At 39.7% G+C, this 18,755-nt stretch overlaps 1 protein-coding gene across 1 annotated transcript in view; it reads left to right on the top strand.

Moving 5' to 3' along the window:
* Positions 1–14,861, top strand: part of SLC1A2 (solute carrier family 1 member 2) — a 128,186-nt gene extending 113,325 nt beyond the window's left edge. Inside the window, exons 9-11 of the mRNA XM_032805082.2 lie at positions 2,729–2,863; positions 9,627–9,858; positions 13,939–14,861. Of these exons, the coding sequence (XP_032660973.1) occupies positions 2,729–2,863; positions 9,627–9,858; positions 13,939–14,013 (442 nt within the window). The 3' untranslated portion in view covers positions 14,014–14,861. The remainder of the gene's footprint in view (positions 1–2,728; positions 2,864–9,626; positions 9,859–13,938) is intronic.
* Positions 14,862–18,755: the final 3,894 nt, after the last annotated feature.

The following is an 18,755-nucleotide window of genomic DNA, read 5'->3' as shown; positions in this document are numbered from 1 at the left end:
GGAGAATAGGTACCCCAACAAGGCAAGTCAAAGAAAAAGAAACTTCAGATAAATCTAAGGGTGAATGTAAGTAACTACCAACATGGTTTATATTGATCTATTTCTATTTAATAACTTTTGCTGATCCAAGTGGCAGGGTATCAGATCAGCCCTGCCACATGAAATGAGTTTGACACCCCTGAGCTATCGTTACAGTGAAATAGACTGGAGACCGTAAATCTTAAATTTTATCTTAGTGTGCTCACATTAACCCAGAGTACAGTAGATATATTCCTATTATGTCAAATCATTACATATAGAACTGTGTGGAAATATCTGGAAGCTCAAAGGAATACACACATTTAAGTTAGGTAAGTATAATTTTGGAATGTTTTACTGTAATCCAATTTAAAGTCATATTCGATCCTGTTACTAAAAAAAGAGAATGGCAAAGTTATGACTGTTGCAGCTGAATTTGTTTACAATGGAAAACATGACAAATGCACTAAGTCTGACATTTTGAATCATATTAATTCAAACCACACATGAATGCTGCCAAGTTTGCCTTTTCCTTGTGTCTCTAATCCACCCACCTTTCTCTTAGCTAACCCCTTTTCAGGATAAAGAAGTGCCTGCACTGGAATTTCTAGTGTTGTGTTTCTTGCCCAACTATATTAGCAACATATTTTCCAGTTCTTTGCCTCCTGCAGGTTACTTACAATAGTAAAATATGGTTTTAAAGGGGTTAGGTTGCTTCTCTCAAAGGCAGATGCTGTACAGTTGGACCTTGAATAATACAATTTAGTTTTTAGCAATAAAAACATTCCTTTTAAAGACGAGTTGCTAATAAAATATTTGCTGGCAGAGGAAGTTCTGGGACTTGTTGATCTGAATTATTCTTCCTGCTCCTACTCTAAAGAATTGTCTCACTGTGCCTGATTCAGATTTCACACCATTTGTACACTAGTGCAGTTGACCCCCTGAACTTTCCAGAATTATTCTTAATGTATGCTGGTGTGAGATCAGAATGAGGTTGACAGCAGTGCTTTTGTGGATAAGCCATAGGAAAACTACCAACTCTTTCTCCAGTGCAATATGATGGGATGACATTTGTGTTGTGACACTCAGACTGTGTTCTGATATGGCAGTGCAAATGGATAGAAGATTGCTCTCTTATGTCTGCCAAACCCAACTAGCAATGCTGGGGTTAGGTTCAAATGACCCAAATGCAGGCTCAGACAGGTTTAGTAACTCTCCTTTTTGCACCTCAGATCTGTCCTATTGGGCATTTCTGCTTTAACCCAACAACCAAACCTGGCAAAGCAACCTACCCCTTGGAGATGATAATCTTGGAAATGGTAGGGGCTAAAATACTGTGCCCTTACATTAGCACCATGCTGTAGCCAAGTATTTACCCCATGGAGGCACTTATTCCCCCACCTCTTTATTGGAAGCACTTTAAAATTAATTCCTTGGTGAAACAACAGCATCTCAAATGTAGTAGTAAATAGTGTAATCTATTTCAGAAAGACAGAGATTTCTTTTATATTTTTTTATTGTTCCTTGGCTCCCTTGCTGCCTAATTTATTTTCCATTCTACAAAGGAATGCCTAGTGTCTCTGAAGCTGTAGCCTGGTTTTTCAGACTTCCAGCATTTGTAGCACAGACATTCACTGTACTCGACTTTCACATTCTACTAACTGGAGCAAAAGCAGGCATGGCTCTGGATTTGCAAAACCTAATTGGCTGAATGTTGCTTTTGCGAACCAGAACAAGAGTGCTTTGTATCTGGGCTTGGTTTATCACAAGCTCCCAGAGTTTGGAGCATGTGACTGGAGGATACATGGTCTTTCACCATTTCCTTATTGATAACAACCAATTCCCCCACACAGGGCCTGCTCTAGGCACCAGTGCTCCAAGCATGTGCTTGGGGTGGCACTTTCCAAGAGGCGGCACTCCGGCTCCCTTTTTTTTTGCTTGGGGTGCAAAAAGCCAGTAGCCGGCCCTGACTGGAGGTGAGCTGCTGCAGTGGGTGGCGCAAGAAGGGCTTCAGGAAGTAACCCGGGGGTTACTGTCGCCTGCTCCCCCGAGTGCGCCGCTGCTCCGCTTCTCCCCACTCCCTGCCTAGGAGGGAGGGGTAGGGGGGGAAATGCGGTGTGCCTGGGGGAGGAGGCAGGGCTGGGGATTTGGGGGAAGGGTTGGAATGGGGCGGGGAAGAGGTGGAGTTGGGACGGGGCTGAGGGGGGGCACAGGGAATTTTTTTTGCTTGGGGTGACAAAAAACTTGGAGCCTGCCCTGCCCCCATACTATTATCTCACAAAACGAACTGCAAGCTCTGTAAATTAACATTAATGAACCGCACTGGAAATTCAGCCTGCAGCCCCTACAATGCAGAAATTCCAGTTGGAATGTGGAGGTGGATATGGGTAAAAGCCCTGGATTCAAACATCTCTGAAATGTAGGGAAGGAGGTTGAAAATCAAAACCAGGCTAACAGTATGAATGTTACAAATTGCCTTTATCTTTATAGTAGTCTGAACAAACCCCACAGACCTGAATACTCTTAAATTGGAGTTGGTGGAGGAACAGAATCCTCAAAGTTGTGGCTTGATCTCATCTCTAGTAGTTATGCAGCCCTATATTTTCTGGGACATGCCAGGTGAAAACCAACCTTTTGTTTTGATCAAGTGAGTACACATTGAAAGTCACATCCTCCTTGTTGTTACCCAATACTGTGTTTATTCTTACAGTCTGACAGCCACCTTAGCAAGTGTTGGAGCTGCCAGTATACCCAGTGCAGGACTGGTCACCATGCTTCTCATCCTCACTGCGGTGGGTCTTCCTACTCAGGACATCAGTCTGCTTGTTGCTGTTGACTGGCTCTTGTAAGTAATAGTGACTTGGTGATTCAATCCGAAGAAGTCATCAAGTACTTACATCAAGTAACAAATAATGATTTACTCTTCTCTGCTATCTTTCAATCATGGATCTCAAAGCACACTAAAATATACCTATTGTACAGATGGAGCAACTGAGGCACAGATAGGTGATGTGGTTTGACATGGGCCATTTAAGTCAGCATTAGAACAAGAAATAGAACCTAAAAGGCAGATCTAAACTATGGCTGGTGTAATTTGCAATAGTTACACTGAAGTCAGTTGACTTAAACAATTGACTTCAATGGAGCTATGACAATTTATACCAGCTGAGGATCCTGTCCCTAAGAGGCTTGAGTCACAGACTCCTGCCAAAGCCACTACATTCCCTAGAGATATGTAACCTTCCAAGCTGTTGTTCCAAACTACAAACATAGTTCAATAACAGTTATTTAACTGTGCTTTTATGTTTCTTTATTATAATTCTTGTCTAAATGGAGGGTTGGGTACCGAGTCTGTGGATGGGTACTGTAGTGATGCCTGTCTAGAACAGAAGGATTTTAGATGGCATTGGGCATTCGTATTAATAATGTCATCTCCAGTTACATTAGCTAGAATGAACATGCTTCAGGATACAGCCAACTGCTTGAGGTTAGGAAGAAATCCCCCCACCATGATAATAGTTATCTGTTATGTTATGGGAGTCTTACACCTTTCTCTGAAGTGTCAGGTACTTATGGAGATAGATGTGATGGACCACTGATCCATCCAGTATAACAAGTTCTAAATTCCTAATAGAATCGGGTTTCTTCATAGAGTTCTTCTCAACAAAGACACTATAGGATGAATGTCCTAAAGGAGCCCACAAACCAAACGAGATGAGAAAGCAAACTGGAAAATGGAAGGATATTCCCAGTCAGTTTTTACCAGGAGATTCTCTAAAACATGACCTGACCTACCTTTCAAGCTCAGGGTCTTCGGATTAGAGTCCTTTCAGTGCCATTGCAGATCCTCAGCCAAGAGACATCCACCTGTTCCACCCTTCTCCCAGAGCTTTCTGTCCCTCACCTCTGGGATTTAGAAGCCCCATTAATAATTATAACAACAATAAGACACCTAGAGTCAGATCCTCAGGTGCATTTTAGATTGGAGGCATAGACATCTTTGTGCCACTTTGCCACAGAGTTCCCAGGGACCAGTTCATCCCATCAACGCAACTTAGAGCTCCTCTAAGTTGCACTGATTGGTAACAGGCCCCTAGAAACCTTCACATCAGCCTGAATTGCTGTAGGACAGTGCACTCCGGTCACTGCCTTTCCTGCTTCAGCACATCACTACACAGCCTAAGCTATAAGGTTGCAGGTAGTAATGCTGGGAAGAAGTGTAACACTAGCTATGCCAGCTTTATACCACTTACTGATTTCTCCATGCCAGGGGAATTCCCAGCAGCCCAACCGATGCATCTGAGTATTTGGCTTTGAAACTTTAGTGACATAATGTGCTATTTATCCCTTGTTGTCTTATTGGGAAGCATTCAAAGTCTCAATCCACCCCGTAACATAGCCCCTGTAGCCATCCTTCTGTGAAATATCTGCTAGATCTGAGACAAGGGATTTTCTTCAGTTACAGTCAGTGTATCATACTGTCTGTGAGACACCAGCGTCTAAGAACAGTTCCCAGTTCCAGTCCCAGCTAGAGGGGAAAATGAGGCAGGAATTTATTGCTGGGGCAAGCAATGGGAAAACATGATTTTAAAAACTATATTGTAATTGTGTGAAATCATAGCTCAGAACGGGGAACCAGAGTGGGGCTAAGCAGGCAGCTGGAGAAAGGAAAAGAGGATATTGTGTGGTTTTAAATACATTGGTGAAGACATGGTTGAAAACAGGAAAATGGCGTAGGAATTTGCAGCTAGGAGCGGCAGGACAAGAGGAGGTCCGTGCTCAGGTTTTAAATATATGTTTTCATTGGAACTCAAAATAGGCCAAGTAGATAGGGTTCTGCTGCTGGAAGGAGGATATATAAATGCAGCATGTGGTTTGTTTGGGTTTTTTAGGGAAATGTCATTTTAAGCCCTGCCTACACTAGTGAACCTCAGAGCTGTAATTCATGAGAAGTGCTGCTCCACTGGCGGGAACTACAGTGTGGGCAGGGCCCAGACGATTTTACCTCTGTGTCATCTAGCCCTGCTCAGAGGCATGTTAAGCAACATGGGAGTAGAAATGCCTGTGCCATGGAGCTGCACCAGTGGTGAATCCCAGTTATGAAGCTTGCTAGTACAGACAAGGCCAGAGTCAGAGAAGGAAGTTCTGAAAGGAAAGTTATAAGATTGTGTCCACGTGAAGGACAAGCCTGGAACCTTCTCCCAGACTGGAAGGGCTCTGGGGTTCTTTGGCCTGACAAGCAACAGTTCAATCCATAGTGATAAAATTCAGAGGCTTAGCGTCAAGGCTTCAGAGAGAAAGAAAAGGAGAAAAAGAGCAGGCATGTTCTGTATATCTTGTTATGCTGATAAAGATAATGAAACATTCAGAGCCTGATTCTGACCTCGCTTATGCTAGTTTAACACCAATGTAAATCCATTAACTTCTGGGTGAGATCAGAATCAGGCTCTCTATTCATTGACTGAGTAATAGACATAAATACAGGAGATGGATACAGGTGCAGACAACCATAATGAGCCTGATAGCTGGAACTTGTCTGGATGCAAATCAATACAGTAGATATCTTTTAAGAATAGCAATTGTCCTGGCATTTCAGGTCAAATTAGAAAAAATCTTGTAAAAATGGCTCATCTTGTGAGCTTTTTACTGTTCAAGATGAAAGAAAAGATCACAAAATTACCTGATTTGTCAGGATTAGGCTGAAATCTCACAGAAAACAGCTTTCACAGTTTCAGAATACTCAAACCCAAACCTGAGTTTTGATTGGGTCTCATCCTTGACTCTCCCTCCCCTCAAATTGAGGCTTACAGGGTTTCTGGATCTAGATCAGATCATATCCTCATTGGTCCCTCTCTTGTACAGAGAGATTGGGTAGAAAGACAGACATGCAGAACTTTATCAGGCAAATTTTCCAAGCTTTCACAACTCTCGCAGTTTCTTAATTTAAAACTACACAAAACCCAGTGGTGACATTTAATAGGAGAGCATTATGTGCCAACAGTTGGAACGAATCCAGCATCATTAGTAGCGCTGGCTACTTTCCAACTGTGAAACTAACAAGCTTAGCAAATGCCATACCATGGGCCCAGTACAGAAGTAGTTTGCATTGGGAAAACTGCTCAGATTCAACATCTAAAGTAGACACCTACATTCAGAAACACAACTGGTAAAGTCTGCATGACATCTGAATCTTTTCTGTAGCTTGTGTAACATGGGTCTAAATTCAAAATGCTTAGGCCCACGTTCCTTGGGAAAGCTGATATTTGAATGTTATTGCTTAGGTCTGTTTCTAGAATGTAAACTCAAGTAAAATGAGTGCCAACAAGATGAAGGCAAGTTAAGCATGTCACTTTTTGAGTCAGTGGGAGCCTTGAAGGATTTCTTTAATCTTTTTTTAGGATCCTTTCTAGGATCCAGAGTACCTAGTCAAGGAAGCTCCTTGGAAGGGACAATGTTTTTTTGCATACTACTATTAATAATAATACCTAACAACACCTTGTGGACCTGCTTCTCCTCTCACTCGTATAGTGGTTTAACTTTATTGCCTCCAATGCTGCTAACTTCGTTTTATACAGAGTGAGTGGAATACAGAGTCAGACCCTATGAGCCTGATCCAACTCTCATAAAAGTCAATGGGAGTTGGATATGATCCTACAAGAGAAATAACGTAAGTATAAGAAATCCTTTCTTCTTCAGATGAAAGAATTTTTTTGTCTGATCACTGCTGACCCAGCCATCAGTCATGTATTGATTCTTCTGATCTTGACATTACTAGGCATTTTGGGTAGTCAGAAGAGAGATTGAGTCCTTCAACACTCCTTGTGTTTCCAAAATATTTGCTGTATCTCAGCAAAAGCCAGGCTGACTCCCCTTTTCAATCTGCCTTTCAGAATTCATGTTTCAGACTACATTGAAGTCAATATGTTGGACAAATAATTTACTAGGCCAAATTTTCCTCTTATTTACTACTGATGCAACCCTATTGACTTCAGTGGAGTCATACCATTGTAATCAACAACATAATTTGGTCTATTATTTTTAAGAATAGAATGAATGGAACCTTCTCTCTTCACCCATCCTTTCTTCACCCATGCAATCAGCCTGGCTGAAGTCAATGGGAGTCAGTGGGGCCAGGATTTCACCCTCTGTGTTTCCATTAAGTCAATCAAGCCCAGTCTACCTTGAATAGTTGTGCTGTTTGCTTAGTTGAATGTCTTTTCTTGTCTACTAACAGACACAGATAGATTGAGGCATCTCCTTGCCTGTTAAATGTAAAACACACTGGAGCTATATTTGTGGATTCTGGTCTCCACCTCCTGTCTGGCATTCTGAGTACTCACCCTGGAGTGGCATTAATGAATTCATTCAAGATATAAGACTATTCACTCAAAATTATTCAGGCGTTCTATAATGTTTCCATGGAGATTTTATTGCAGAGTTCAGTATATTTGGTGGGTTTTGTTAAAAAATGAGCTCTCTGCAAGTAATATTTTCTAAGTCTGCCACTTCCACTAGGGTTGGCATCATACATGCATGGATGATAACTCTGTAAAATTTTTCACTCAAGCAAAGAAAACTGGAGGGATTTTTCCTTCTATAATGTTTTGTTGTGAGTATTGTCCATAAATGAAAAATGTTTTTCACACTTTGGTACTATTTTTATGAACATTTTGCAAAAAATTGCTGATGTGCTTATGAAACTCCATAATTATGGTCTGACAACCATAATTGTCAGACATAATAGCAAAATAATGAAAAACACTTGTGAAAGCGATTCAATTGGGTTTTGTAAATGTTTACACTGAAATTTTAATCACAGCACTAAACATAAGTTTCACTCAGTCATGCGTAAGGATATAAAATGATTAGTAGTAGTTCACTGATTTGTAAACCAGATTTAAACTTTTGGCACAGTGCTAAGTGGTTGTACAATGCAAACCTAGTATCAGCAATATTAGAAAGAGCAGGGAAAAAACAATGTTGTCAAATCAATGACTGTCACGTGGAAAGGAATTCTACTGGCATGGAATTGTACATGCCTGCTTCTCTGTCATTTGATCAAAGTTCATATTGCTCAATCTTCCTGTCATCCTCTGCGTAGACTTGGGTTTTTTGGAAATACAGCTCAGCCTTTCTTTATTCCCATTTCTGATTGACTCCCTGAACCAGAAACCAGGACACCACAAGCACTCTTCCCTTGCTTGCTGTGGGTTTGTTAGAGTAGAATTAACAGAGTTTTCTGAAGATGCTTGTGTCCAGCTAATATCGGTAGAGGTCTGCAGATTTATTATTATTGTTGTTGGTTTACATTTTTGACCCTAAAAGGATGTCAAAGCATGTTTCAAGTTAAATGGACATGCACAACACTATACATGGATCACTTCCTCTGCCCCTGAACCACAGCTGCCTGTTGGGGTGAAATGTGACTTTTTAACAGTTCCACAGTGTTATTGTTGTCATTAACATCAGTGTAAAACAGGTGTAAAATGGCATCAGACCAGAGTGAAAGCATTTTACATCTACTTGCACTTAATTTACACTGACATAAATGACTACATAGGGTGCAATGGAGCAGCTCTAGTGTCTGCTATAGGCAGGAGACATGGAATCAAGGCACTGCCATGTGTTCTCACACAACGTCCCTTAAAAAACTTGCACCTAAGTAGGTTTCTGGTGTGGGGGAGAATCTAGTCTTTCATGTTCAGAATCATCAGCAGTGTAAAAAGGATACTGGTCTAATGTCTGCAAGTGCCAACAAATATGTTTCCTTGTAAAGAAGCATGTGGGCCTAATTTGGCATCAACTTGCAACCAGGAGGCTCTTATTACTGAAGAAGTGTCACTGTTCATCATTTCACAGGTTATGACCTATATTTGGTTGGCACATATACCCTATGAATACCGGCATACAACAGTGTGAATGGGCACTGTGCCACTGTAACAGCTGGCTATGTGTCTAGTGGTGCGAGGGAACCAGAATCCAACAGGAGCACTGAAGGTTTGAGTCCCATAGCGATATTTCACATCACGTTCCCATAGTTTCCTCAGCTTGAATAAAGGGGAGAGGCTATTTATTTACACCAGTTGAGAGCTGGAATAAGTCACTAAATCTAAAATCGTTTCTCCTGGTTGTGTAAAGAGAATTTGAGGCCCTGATGAATTCAGGTTAATTTACTGGCAGTGAAATGGGATGTGCATAGCGATACGAAATCTCCAACCCAAGAAGCAGGCACTTTACAGATATCAGCAAAATGCAAAATACAGTTTGGCTGTTTCTTTGTACAATCGCTCTGCATATCAGGGAACCAGATCTGTGACTATTGGCATCTGTGCCATGGAAGTCTGTATATAGTTTCAGTTTGAACAATCCCCTGGGAAGGCATTTCTTTTCAACTTCTCTTGAAAGCTAAAATCCTTTCCATGCTAAAGATCTCATAAACATTCTGTAGTGGATAAATGACAGCAGCAGCAGCACCTGCAATATTAGGCACTCCTTTCATCTTGAACTTTCCCCTTTCCCTAATAGTGAACTCCAGATAACAAGTGAGTCTTTCATGCTCCAGACAGATTTATCATTAACTATTAAACCTCTCTCTCTCCTTCCTGCAGAGACCGGATGAGAACATCAGTAAATGTTGTAGGAGATTCTTTTGGTGCTGGCATTGTGTATCACCTCTCCAAGGCAGAGCTGGAAAACCTGGATTCCCAGCATAAGGGGCATGAAGACATTGAAATGACCAAGACTCAGTCAATTTATGATGACATGAAAAATCATAGGGAAAACAACTCAAACCAATGTGTTTATGCAGCTCACAACTCTGTCATAGTAGATGAATGCAAGGTACCTTTCACATTTATGGATATAGAGACTTGTATATAGCAGTGCATGCTTTGTTTTACTTCATTTTTTAACCTGCATGTATTTTTTTTAAATTGTTTCACAAATGTGATAGTCTCTGTGAACCTCAGACATTTTAAGTAAGTTTAAGAAGTTACAAAGATTTTTTGCACTCTTCTTAAACATGGCATTTGAAATGAAAAATCATATACAATGTTAACATATCAAAAACTAAGGGATTATGCAGAGTATTATGGAATATTTCAAAACACAGAAAGAATATGGCTATCTACCTAGTTTCGTTTGAGCTTATTGCTGAGGGCTTCCTGAGAGCTTATTGCTCAAATGAAGGCTAGCTGTAAACCAAGTGCAGGTATTATTATTTGATGGCACCCTTCCATGATACGCCATAAAGAAACTCACGTGTTAAATGCACCATATCAGTAGTCGCTCCAGCACTCATACAACATGTGTATGCTTTTCTTTCATCATAATTCTTGGTAGTCATTGTAAAAATACAAACTTTGCAATTTCTATCTAATCTTCACTGTAACTAACCTGGATTTTAAAAAAAAAAATGTCTTGATTAGAGTGAAGCGAACTTCAGAAACCCCATCAGTTGAATGAAAAGCTAGGTTGAGTGATTTGTGTAGAAAGGTTTAGCAGGCAACCAGGGCTAGGACAGGCCTGATTAAAATCAAAAGACAATATTTAATTGAAAAGGGAAAAAAATCAAAACCAAATTAAAACTTTTCATTTTACGGCCTATTTTTTCTTTAGCTGCTTCTCCTGTTCCTCCCACCTGATTATATATCAAGTGACCTGTTCCATAGTTTATCAAAACATGTCTAGATTGGCTAGTGAGTCAACGACACCCAGATATTTGTCCACAGAGAGACAGAGAAAGCTTGTGGATTCTCTGGCACGTTTAAGTCTCCACAACAGACTTACAATGGACACGACACCCATCTCTAAAATCCAATTGCTAAGTTATCATAGACAATGGAGATCGAAAAGATTTATGATGTCATTTTCAGCCAAAGATCATTCTTCACTGTACATTTTTTCAGAGGTTTGCCCTATTGAGGGTGAAATAACTTGTTTGAAAAATGGTATTTTCCCTTAAAGTTTTGAATTAACTAAAGCTTTCATTTTGTTCAACATTTTTTCATGGAATTTTTCAGTTTTTTGGTGAAGTTAAGATGAATGAAACTTTTCATTTTGAATGAAAAAATCATTTTGTTTTGGTTTTCAATTTTGGGGAATATTTTCCCCCTTTCTTTTCTCTTCCCATCTTCCCTTTCATTCCACTGGAAAATCAAGAAGAAAGGGGCGGGGAAAGTTGAGTGCAGCAGAAGAAATAAAAATCTGAAAATTGAAACAAAATGAATTTTTTATACATTTTGTTGTTTTTTCTTTTGAAAGGAAAAGAAATTGTCTGGCAATATCTGTTTCTTTTTAAAAGACATTTTTCATGAAAGAAAATCAACATTTTTTTTTATCAGTTCTAGACTCGAGTGATGAGGTTTTTTACCACTTCCTTTGAAAAACCATTTCACAGTCTGATAAAACTGTTCCTCTTCCTAAAGAGGTGGAAAGAACCAATTACCTTTGATGTTAGGATCAGTCCTGGGGTTTTTGGCCTAACAATTACTGGCTGATTTTGTTGGATTTAGTGCTTCTAAGAAGCACCTGAAGATACACTAATATGGGCTTCAGTCTTACTGTGAGACACTCTGGGCTTGATTTGAGAAGAAGTTCAGAACTTGCACCACTTCAGGACTTTTTTCAGGACCAGTCCCCCTTTCGTTTAAAAGATACCAACAAGCCATAAGTTATTGGCTGTGTCACAATCACTAAAATTGTCCCAAACACAGTGGGATTTTGAGGTTTATGTCATCACTTGCAAGTGATGCTCTAGTGACACTGCTACCAGGTTCTTTTTAAGGTGGTATTTTTGCTGGACAGATCCACAGAGAAACTGGATTGAGTTACAAAGGTTCCTAATTACAGGAACTCACAGAACCCAGGCAACAGAACTTCCCTAATTTGGGATTGCCTCACTTTCATCATGGTGAAGCTTGCTCTTTCCCCCTTCTTGCACTGTACCAGTGCTGAGCTAGCCAGGTTTTCCCCTCTGCTAATCTTCATTCCCCGTCCCCTCCAACTGCAGTCTCTTTTAAGGACCTCAAAAGGGAGTGATGGATGCACTAGTCCATCCCCTCATTATTTTGTCCACCAGTTAGTTCTTAAATCAAACACACCAATTTTGGTTCATTGCTTTCCAGTCCCACACTGGTCTTGTTTATCAGACATGAACTTAACACAGTTCTTGACTTATAACAGCAGGCATTTTTTGTTTGGATACCACTGACTCCTAAACTAGCAAAATTCAACACTTTTCATTGTTGGTTTGGGCTTGCTCTTCATTGGGAGCTACATTCAAGTGTATGAGAGGAACCTTGACCTAGGAAACACAGGACTGTCCTTGGGCAAATACTTGTCTGGCTCAGTGTCCTCACCTGCCAAATGGGGATAATAATACTTACCTACCTCACAGGGGTGTTGTGAGGATTAGCTGATGTTTGTAAAGCACTTTGAGCATGTAAAGTGCTCTACCAACCACCCAGTAATTTGGTAATGATGATGATGTAGTATTACCCTATCAGGCTCCAAATACCAAGGTCTTGAGCTTGAAGAGATATTTCCTTATCCTGCAGAATTCGCTGGAAGGGAGAAAAGTTCACTTCAACTCTGGTCAAAGTTTTGAATAGTTAATATATTAACATGTCATCTCTATTTACTTCCTGTAATATACTCCAGATAATTCAAGTCTGTTGTATTCTTGTGCAGCCACTGTATATTTATAATAAGCAGGCTATTTTTTATGTTGGAGTATAATGGCTCTTATTGCATGATATTTCTCTATTTTTTATGATCACATTTCACATTACTTTATGTGGTTTTCAGTTCCAAATGTGCTGTTTATTCTTGTAACTGCATGTGTTTCCCTTCCAATTATCTGTGAAAAAGATTGGCTTTGTTTTAAACATTGGTGCATTTTTGTAATGTTTCCCTGTCCCAATGCTTCCATACATATGGTTTACCCATCATGTGGAATATCAGTCCTGTCTTTAAGTTTTCATATGAAGCTGAGGACAGTAACTTGGAAGGTAAGCTAGGAAAGAATAGGCCATCCATATAGCATTAGATGAAAGATTCCCATACTATGTAAAGGTCCAGTTCATTTTCCTCAGTCAAACAAAATACTTTAGCTTGAGCCCCACACATCTCCTGTTAAGGATCTCACATGGCTATTTTTCTATTGACTGTTGGGTTGTAACACGGCAATCAACATTTCCCATGAACTGATAAACCAATATTGGTCTTCCACCATACTTATCAAATTAATATTGTAGCATGAACCTTTAAATGCTACAATGACCATTTTTTGTTGTTCTGTGTACAAAATATAGTATTAATAAGAATTGTTTGACCTGATTGTAACTGAACCTTTCACATGCATGTGTAGAAATAGAGGCACAATGAATGATGCTTTACTACATGTTTGTGGAGCAACTGTTCTGCCATTTTATTTGAAGTTTTTGTAATGTGTGTGTATATATGTATCCACATTCCTCAATCATTCTGTCCCTTTCACATTCCTCCACATCCTCCAGCAGATGTCCTGCAGTGCAGATGCGTTCTATAGGAAAAATTTTTAGTTCAAGTTAAACTCTTCTTGCAAATTAGGAAAAGTCTGAAAGCGACAGGACTACCTATAAGTGTAAAATATTTATGAAAACTATATGACTTCAAAACAGTGAAGGGAAAATAAAATCCAAAAAACATAGATCATTGTTCACTCATGTTTTCGAGCCAATATTAAAATTACGCCCCCCCCCACACCTCTCCACACTTTGAGGACATTGTGAATTATGAATAAATATATATAAAATACATATATATTCACACATGGAGTATGTTATTCCTATAAATATCATGCTTCTCTGTATAACTCATAACTTTTCTTGTCAAAGTGCCTTGGCCTTTAAGTTAGATGTCAATGATAATTACTTGCAGGTGACACTGGCAACCAATGGCAAATCTGCAGACTTCACTGTTGTTGAGGAAGAGACTTGGAAACGTGAAAATTAAGGAAAGCGAGTCCCATCTCCATCTTTAATAAGCCCCCGAAGCTATCTTATGGTAAAAGATATCAAGATTAAAGAATATTTCTCTATTTATTTAACATCTAAAGTTTCTGCTTATTTAATTTGTTAACTGAAACTTAGCAAAGATCTCATAAAGTCATTGTAGCTACCATGTTTTTGCCATATAGTGATCCATAACTCTCTGTCTCACTTGTACTGTTTGAATGGATGCAGCTGGAGAATACTCTATGAGTTAACAGTTATGTTCTCATCAGACTCTTTCCTTTGCTCAAGATGCAGAAAATGTAGATGCTGCAAAATGAAAAGATCAAAAAGCCAGTATGGCTTTCTCCAAGGACTCAGGGTAATGAACATATAGTATCATATAAACCTTAAATTGTTCTCAGTGTCTCTTCTTGTGATGTATGTACAAATCAGTACTGCAGTGTACCTTTGGTACAGTCAACATTGTGTAACTACACTATTTATTGTAAGTGTCTCTAAAGGTTTTCTATAAGTTTTATTGATAATTAGTAGCTGGCATGAGGGACTCAAAATTTTCATCTTCCCAGGTACACTTAAAATTAAGTGTCTCAAATGAATATTTCATTTAAATTCACCCCAGGCATAACTTTATTAAAATCAGTGGAGTAAATACAAAGGGCCAGATCCCGGGCCTTTCAGATAGCACCAGATTCTGATGGTCTCTTCACATCAAATAGGACCTTACAGCCCTTGTAGTCCCTCTGAAACTATTCAAGGAGAATGATGTTATTCAACTTAAGGAAGAGCACCAGAATCTGTCCCCAAATGATTATTGAACATTCTTTTTGTTGAGGATAAACATATATATTTAATTATATATATTATATATAATAATAATATATATAATTAATATAATATATAATAGGGTGTTAAAATGTAATGGTGCTTAGCATACGTCGGTTTGTTAACTAAGCTAAACTAAATGTATATTTAGGACACTTAATTTGAAGTGATAACTATTTTTCTTCTCAAGTACATCTTAGATTTGAGCCAATGAGCTAAATCCTGAAGTCATTACCTGGTCAAATTTTGCATTGAAGTCAATGGGAATTTTGCCAGAGTTAAGACTGAGTGAAAAGTAAACCAGGATTTCAGGATTCAGTCCAATTAATTGAATCCCCATCTCTCTATTGTGAATAAACAATTTGTATAAATGTTTTTGATGTCAGACAAGCAGTGATTCTAGACCACATGGCATATGAATAAACAAGGCAGAGTTTTGTCAACATGGTATAACTAATTCATTCATCTGTAAGATGTAGAGGTGCAATAATCATTCTCTTAGGTTGTTTAAAAGGTGCTTGTTAAAAATCAGTGCTTGCAAAGACATAGGTGTAATCTATTATGAAATTAATAATGTTTTACAGCAAATCTGAGCCAGGTAGCCATGGGAAACTCTGCCCTCTGACCAAAACTTCTGTGATGTGAGTGTTTCTTAAAATGTTCTCTGAGCTGTCCAGCCTATGAGCTTATAATGAACCTACCTACAAGGTGAGATGGGAAATGAAGCACATATGCTTCTCTTTGTCCATGCCCAGTGCAGTGCTGCCGTTGACGTAAACTGGAATAACATGTGTGAATGTAGAGTTTAAACAATAATCCAGTCTAGTTTTGCTAATTTGTATTTGTGTTAGCTATTCCAGTGAAGTCACTATGAGCCCCTGCTAGTAAGGACTACTCACCTGTTTAATGGTTTGCAGAATCAAACTTATAGTCAACATATTCACCATTCAAATATTTGTAGCTGTGCAGTATTTTCCTTGGGAACATTAGTGCTCTTTTGACATCCCCTTTCTGCCTCATTAACTGAAAAGTCCTAAAGAATTTAATAGCTATTAAACTACTGTGGGTTCTGTAGACATTATTCTGACAACCTAAAGAATTTAATAGAGAATTAGTGCTTTTCTGTAGATCTTTTGGACCAGTCTATGGAATTCTGTTCCATCCTGTGAAACGTATTTAATGGAAGTTGTGGGTACACAGAACTTCTCAGGTTCGGGGACTAAGTCTGGATTTGAAGAAGAGTTCACTTCCCTGATCCCCATGGAAAGAGATCAATTGCCCAAGACAGCTGTAACACTCTCTAAAATGAACTCTAACATTTGAGCTGTTGGCTCACCTCACATGAAAGTCACTGAGAGCTAAGTAGCAATTGTATAGGGGGAACATATTTCCAAAAGACAAAACAGGACACCCCCAGCTGCTCACCTGTGGCCCCTTTCCTCCATGCAAGGCTGTTCTCTATCACAGGTACCCTGCAGGGGCCCCCTCACAAGGCTGTTTTCTGGAACCCTTCAGGGAAGGGTGGCTCCCTCAGCAGGCTATCACTAATCCCTGGAACCTTGCTGCCCTCCACCCCCCCCCAGCTCAGCCTCCTCCCCCATGAGGGGCTGGCATCTCTGATCTCCCCCTCTGCACCGCACCCTGCTTTTTTGGGACAAAAGTGGGCATTTGTCCCATTTGCTCTTACCAACTGATCAAGTCAGCAAGAGCAAATGGGATAAATGTGTCTTTTTTTTTTTAAGTCAGGACAGGGGTTAAAAAAGGGCCTGTCCCAGCCAAAATGGGAGGTATGATCACCCTACAATTATACCAGCTAGAACATAGTGTTTGCCATAGTGTAGAGCTTGGGTTCTCAAAGGTTTTCATAGCCTGGCACATATTTTAGAGAGGTGGGCTCCTAAACAACTTCCATCCTATTCATAATAATCTAACTTCCCTGTGGCAGCTACAGCAATTGCCTACAGAGAAAGGTAACATTAGGAAAGTGTTTAGTATATTTTTAGCTATCATTTAAAGCAATATGATAGCTGGAAACAGGTAGGAGAACCAGCACCATGTGACTAAGCTGTTCCAGACAGTTACCTATTGAGAACACTGGTTCAGACATCCTTCCTTACACTTATCTGCTTTGGACATATTGCCCTTTAAAAAGTGGTTCTTCAGATGGGACTAGAGGAGGAGGAGGTGAAAATCTAGAGTAACTCCACCCACGTACAGAGAACAAATTTGGGGCTTTAGTTTTGACTAAAAAAATCACACTGTAGAACTTTTAAGAAAGACTTTATAGTTGCAGTAACTCAGGGAACTTTCAAAGATAATTACAATGTCACTCTTCTACTTATAATATAGAAATGTGCTACTTATGGGAAACACTTTGGCTATCCTCCCGGCTGAATTCTCCCATGTAATATTTAATGTGTAGCTACTCTGGCACAGTACTGAATTTAACCATCAAAAAGCTTTCCATTTCTTGGGGGAAAACTGTAACTCATACTTGGCTTGCAGTTGGTAATTTACTCATTCCACATGAGGCTGGGTTGCTGCTTAACTAAACAAACAAGAAAAAAAACAGGAAATGGCCACTCAAGCTATTGCAAGTTTCACATTTGAGTGGATAATGCTGTCACATCGTCCTTTAGTCTCATTATTTTGCATTTGGTCTTCAGTGTTCTCTTCCTTTACTCATTTCCCCATTGTTTGGATGGCAAAACTCAAGGATGAGCACAAGATAAAGCAGCACACACGCTCTTGAGTTATTCCCATGTGAACTGAAGTTTCCTTCTACAGTCATTTTCTTTGCTCTGCTCTCAGCTATTCCCCTGCTGCTTACACAAGTATGATATATATGTGCCCTCTAGAACACTGACCTCATCAGTGGAATATGGAAAGCCTTGATCCTGGTAAGCATCCTTAGTCAGGAAAGCTTTTAAGCACACGGTTAAAATTTAGCAGCACATGCTTTTCTGAGCAGCACTGTAGTTAAGCACTTGCTTGAGAACTTTGCTGAATGAGGGCCATGACTCTGTTAGGGTTTTTTCTGGTGCTAGTCTTCAAGGCCCAGTGCACATTATAGTTACCTTGGGGAAACAGTTTGCTTCTGAATTTGTTCCTTCTTCTGTACTCCTCCTCCAAAAAAACAAAGACGGCACCAGCACTTTGTATAAAACAAGAAGTTTGCACAGGTCTCATGCATTAAGATGCCCCTCTATTTATGCCAATTAGACAGTATTACAGTAGGGACCCCTGTCATTTAAAACTGAGAGACTATTTTTGTTTCTTTGGAAAACAGGGATTGTGCCTGCAAGATGCTGACCACTCTGAATTCCCTTTGGGAACGGAGGATGTATGCTTTCTTCCAGGATGCACTTAGCACCTGGCAACCTGAACAGAGCCTGATCAACCCATCTATATGCACTAAAAACTCCCATGAATTTTAAGATGGAGAAGGATTATTATTTTTCATCCTTCACCATTCCAGAGCATTGTATGTTCTTAATGCTAGCTGGAGACTTTGGCCCCGATCCTACATTGTTGGAAAGCAATTGGGGTTTCATCATTGATTTCAGTGGGAGCAGGATCAGAGCCTGTACTTTATGTTGAGGCCCACGCTCTCTTATTTGAAACGGTCTGTTTTCAGTTTCTGTACATATAGCAATCTCAGTCATTTATAATTATAAATACACCATCATTCCTCCACCTGCAAAGACCAAAATATGGACCAGAACATGAGAGACAGAAGAAAATCAATGTATGATGTAAGCTAAAATAATGAGGGAGGGGAGGGATAGCTCAGTGGTTTGCTAAACCAGAGTTGTGAGTTCAATCCTTGAGGGCCATTTAGGGATCTGGGGCAAAAATCTGTCAGGGACAGTACTTGGTCCTGCTAGTGAAGGCAGGGGACTGGACTTGATGACCTTT

This window comes from Chelonoidis abingdonii, chromosome 4 (genome assembly GCF_003597395.2).
Source record: "Chelonoidis abingdonii isolate Lonesome George chromosome 4, CheloAbing_2.0, whole genome shotgun sequence".
In the NCBI taxonomy this organism is placed as follows: Eukaryota; Metazoa; Chordata; order Testudines; family Testudinidae; genus Chelonoidis; species Chelonoidis abingdonii.
Note: the sequence above shows the minus strand (reverse complement) of the source record. Positions and strands in the feature narration are given on the sequence as shown.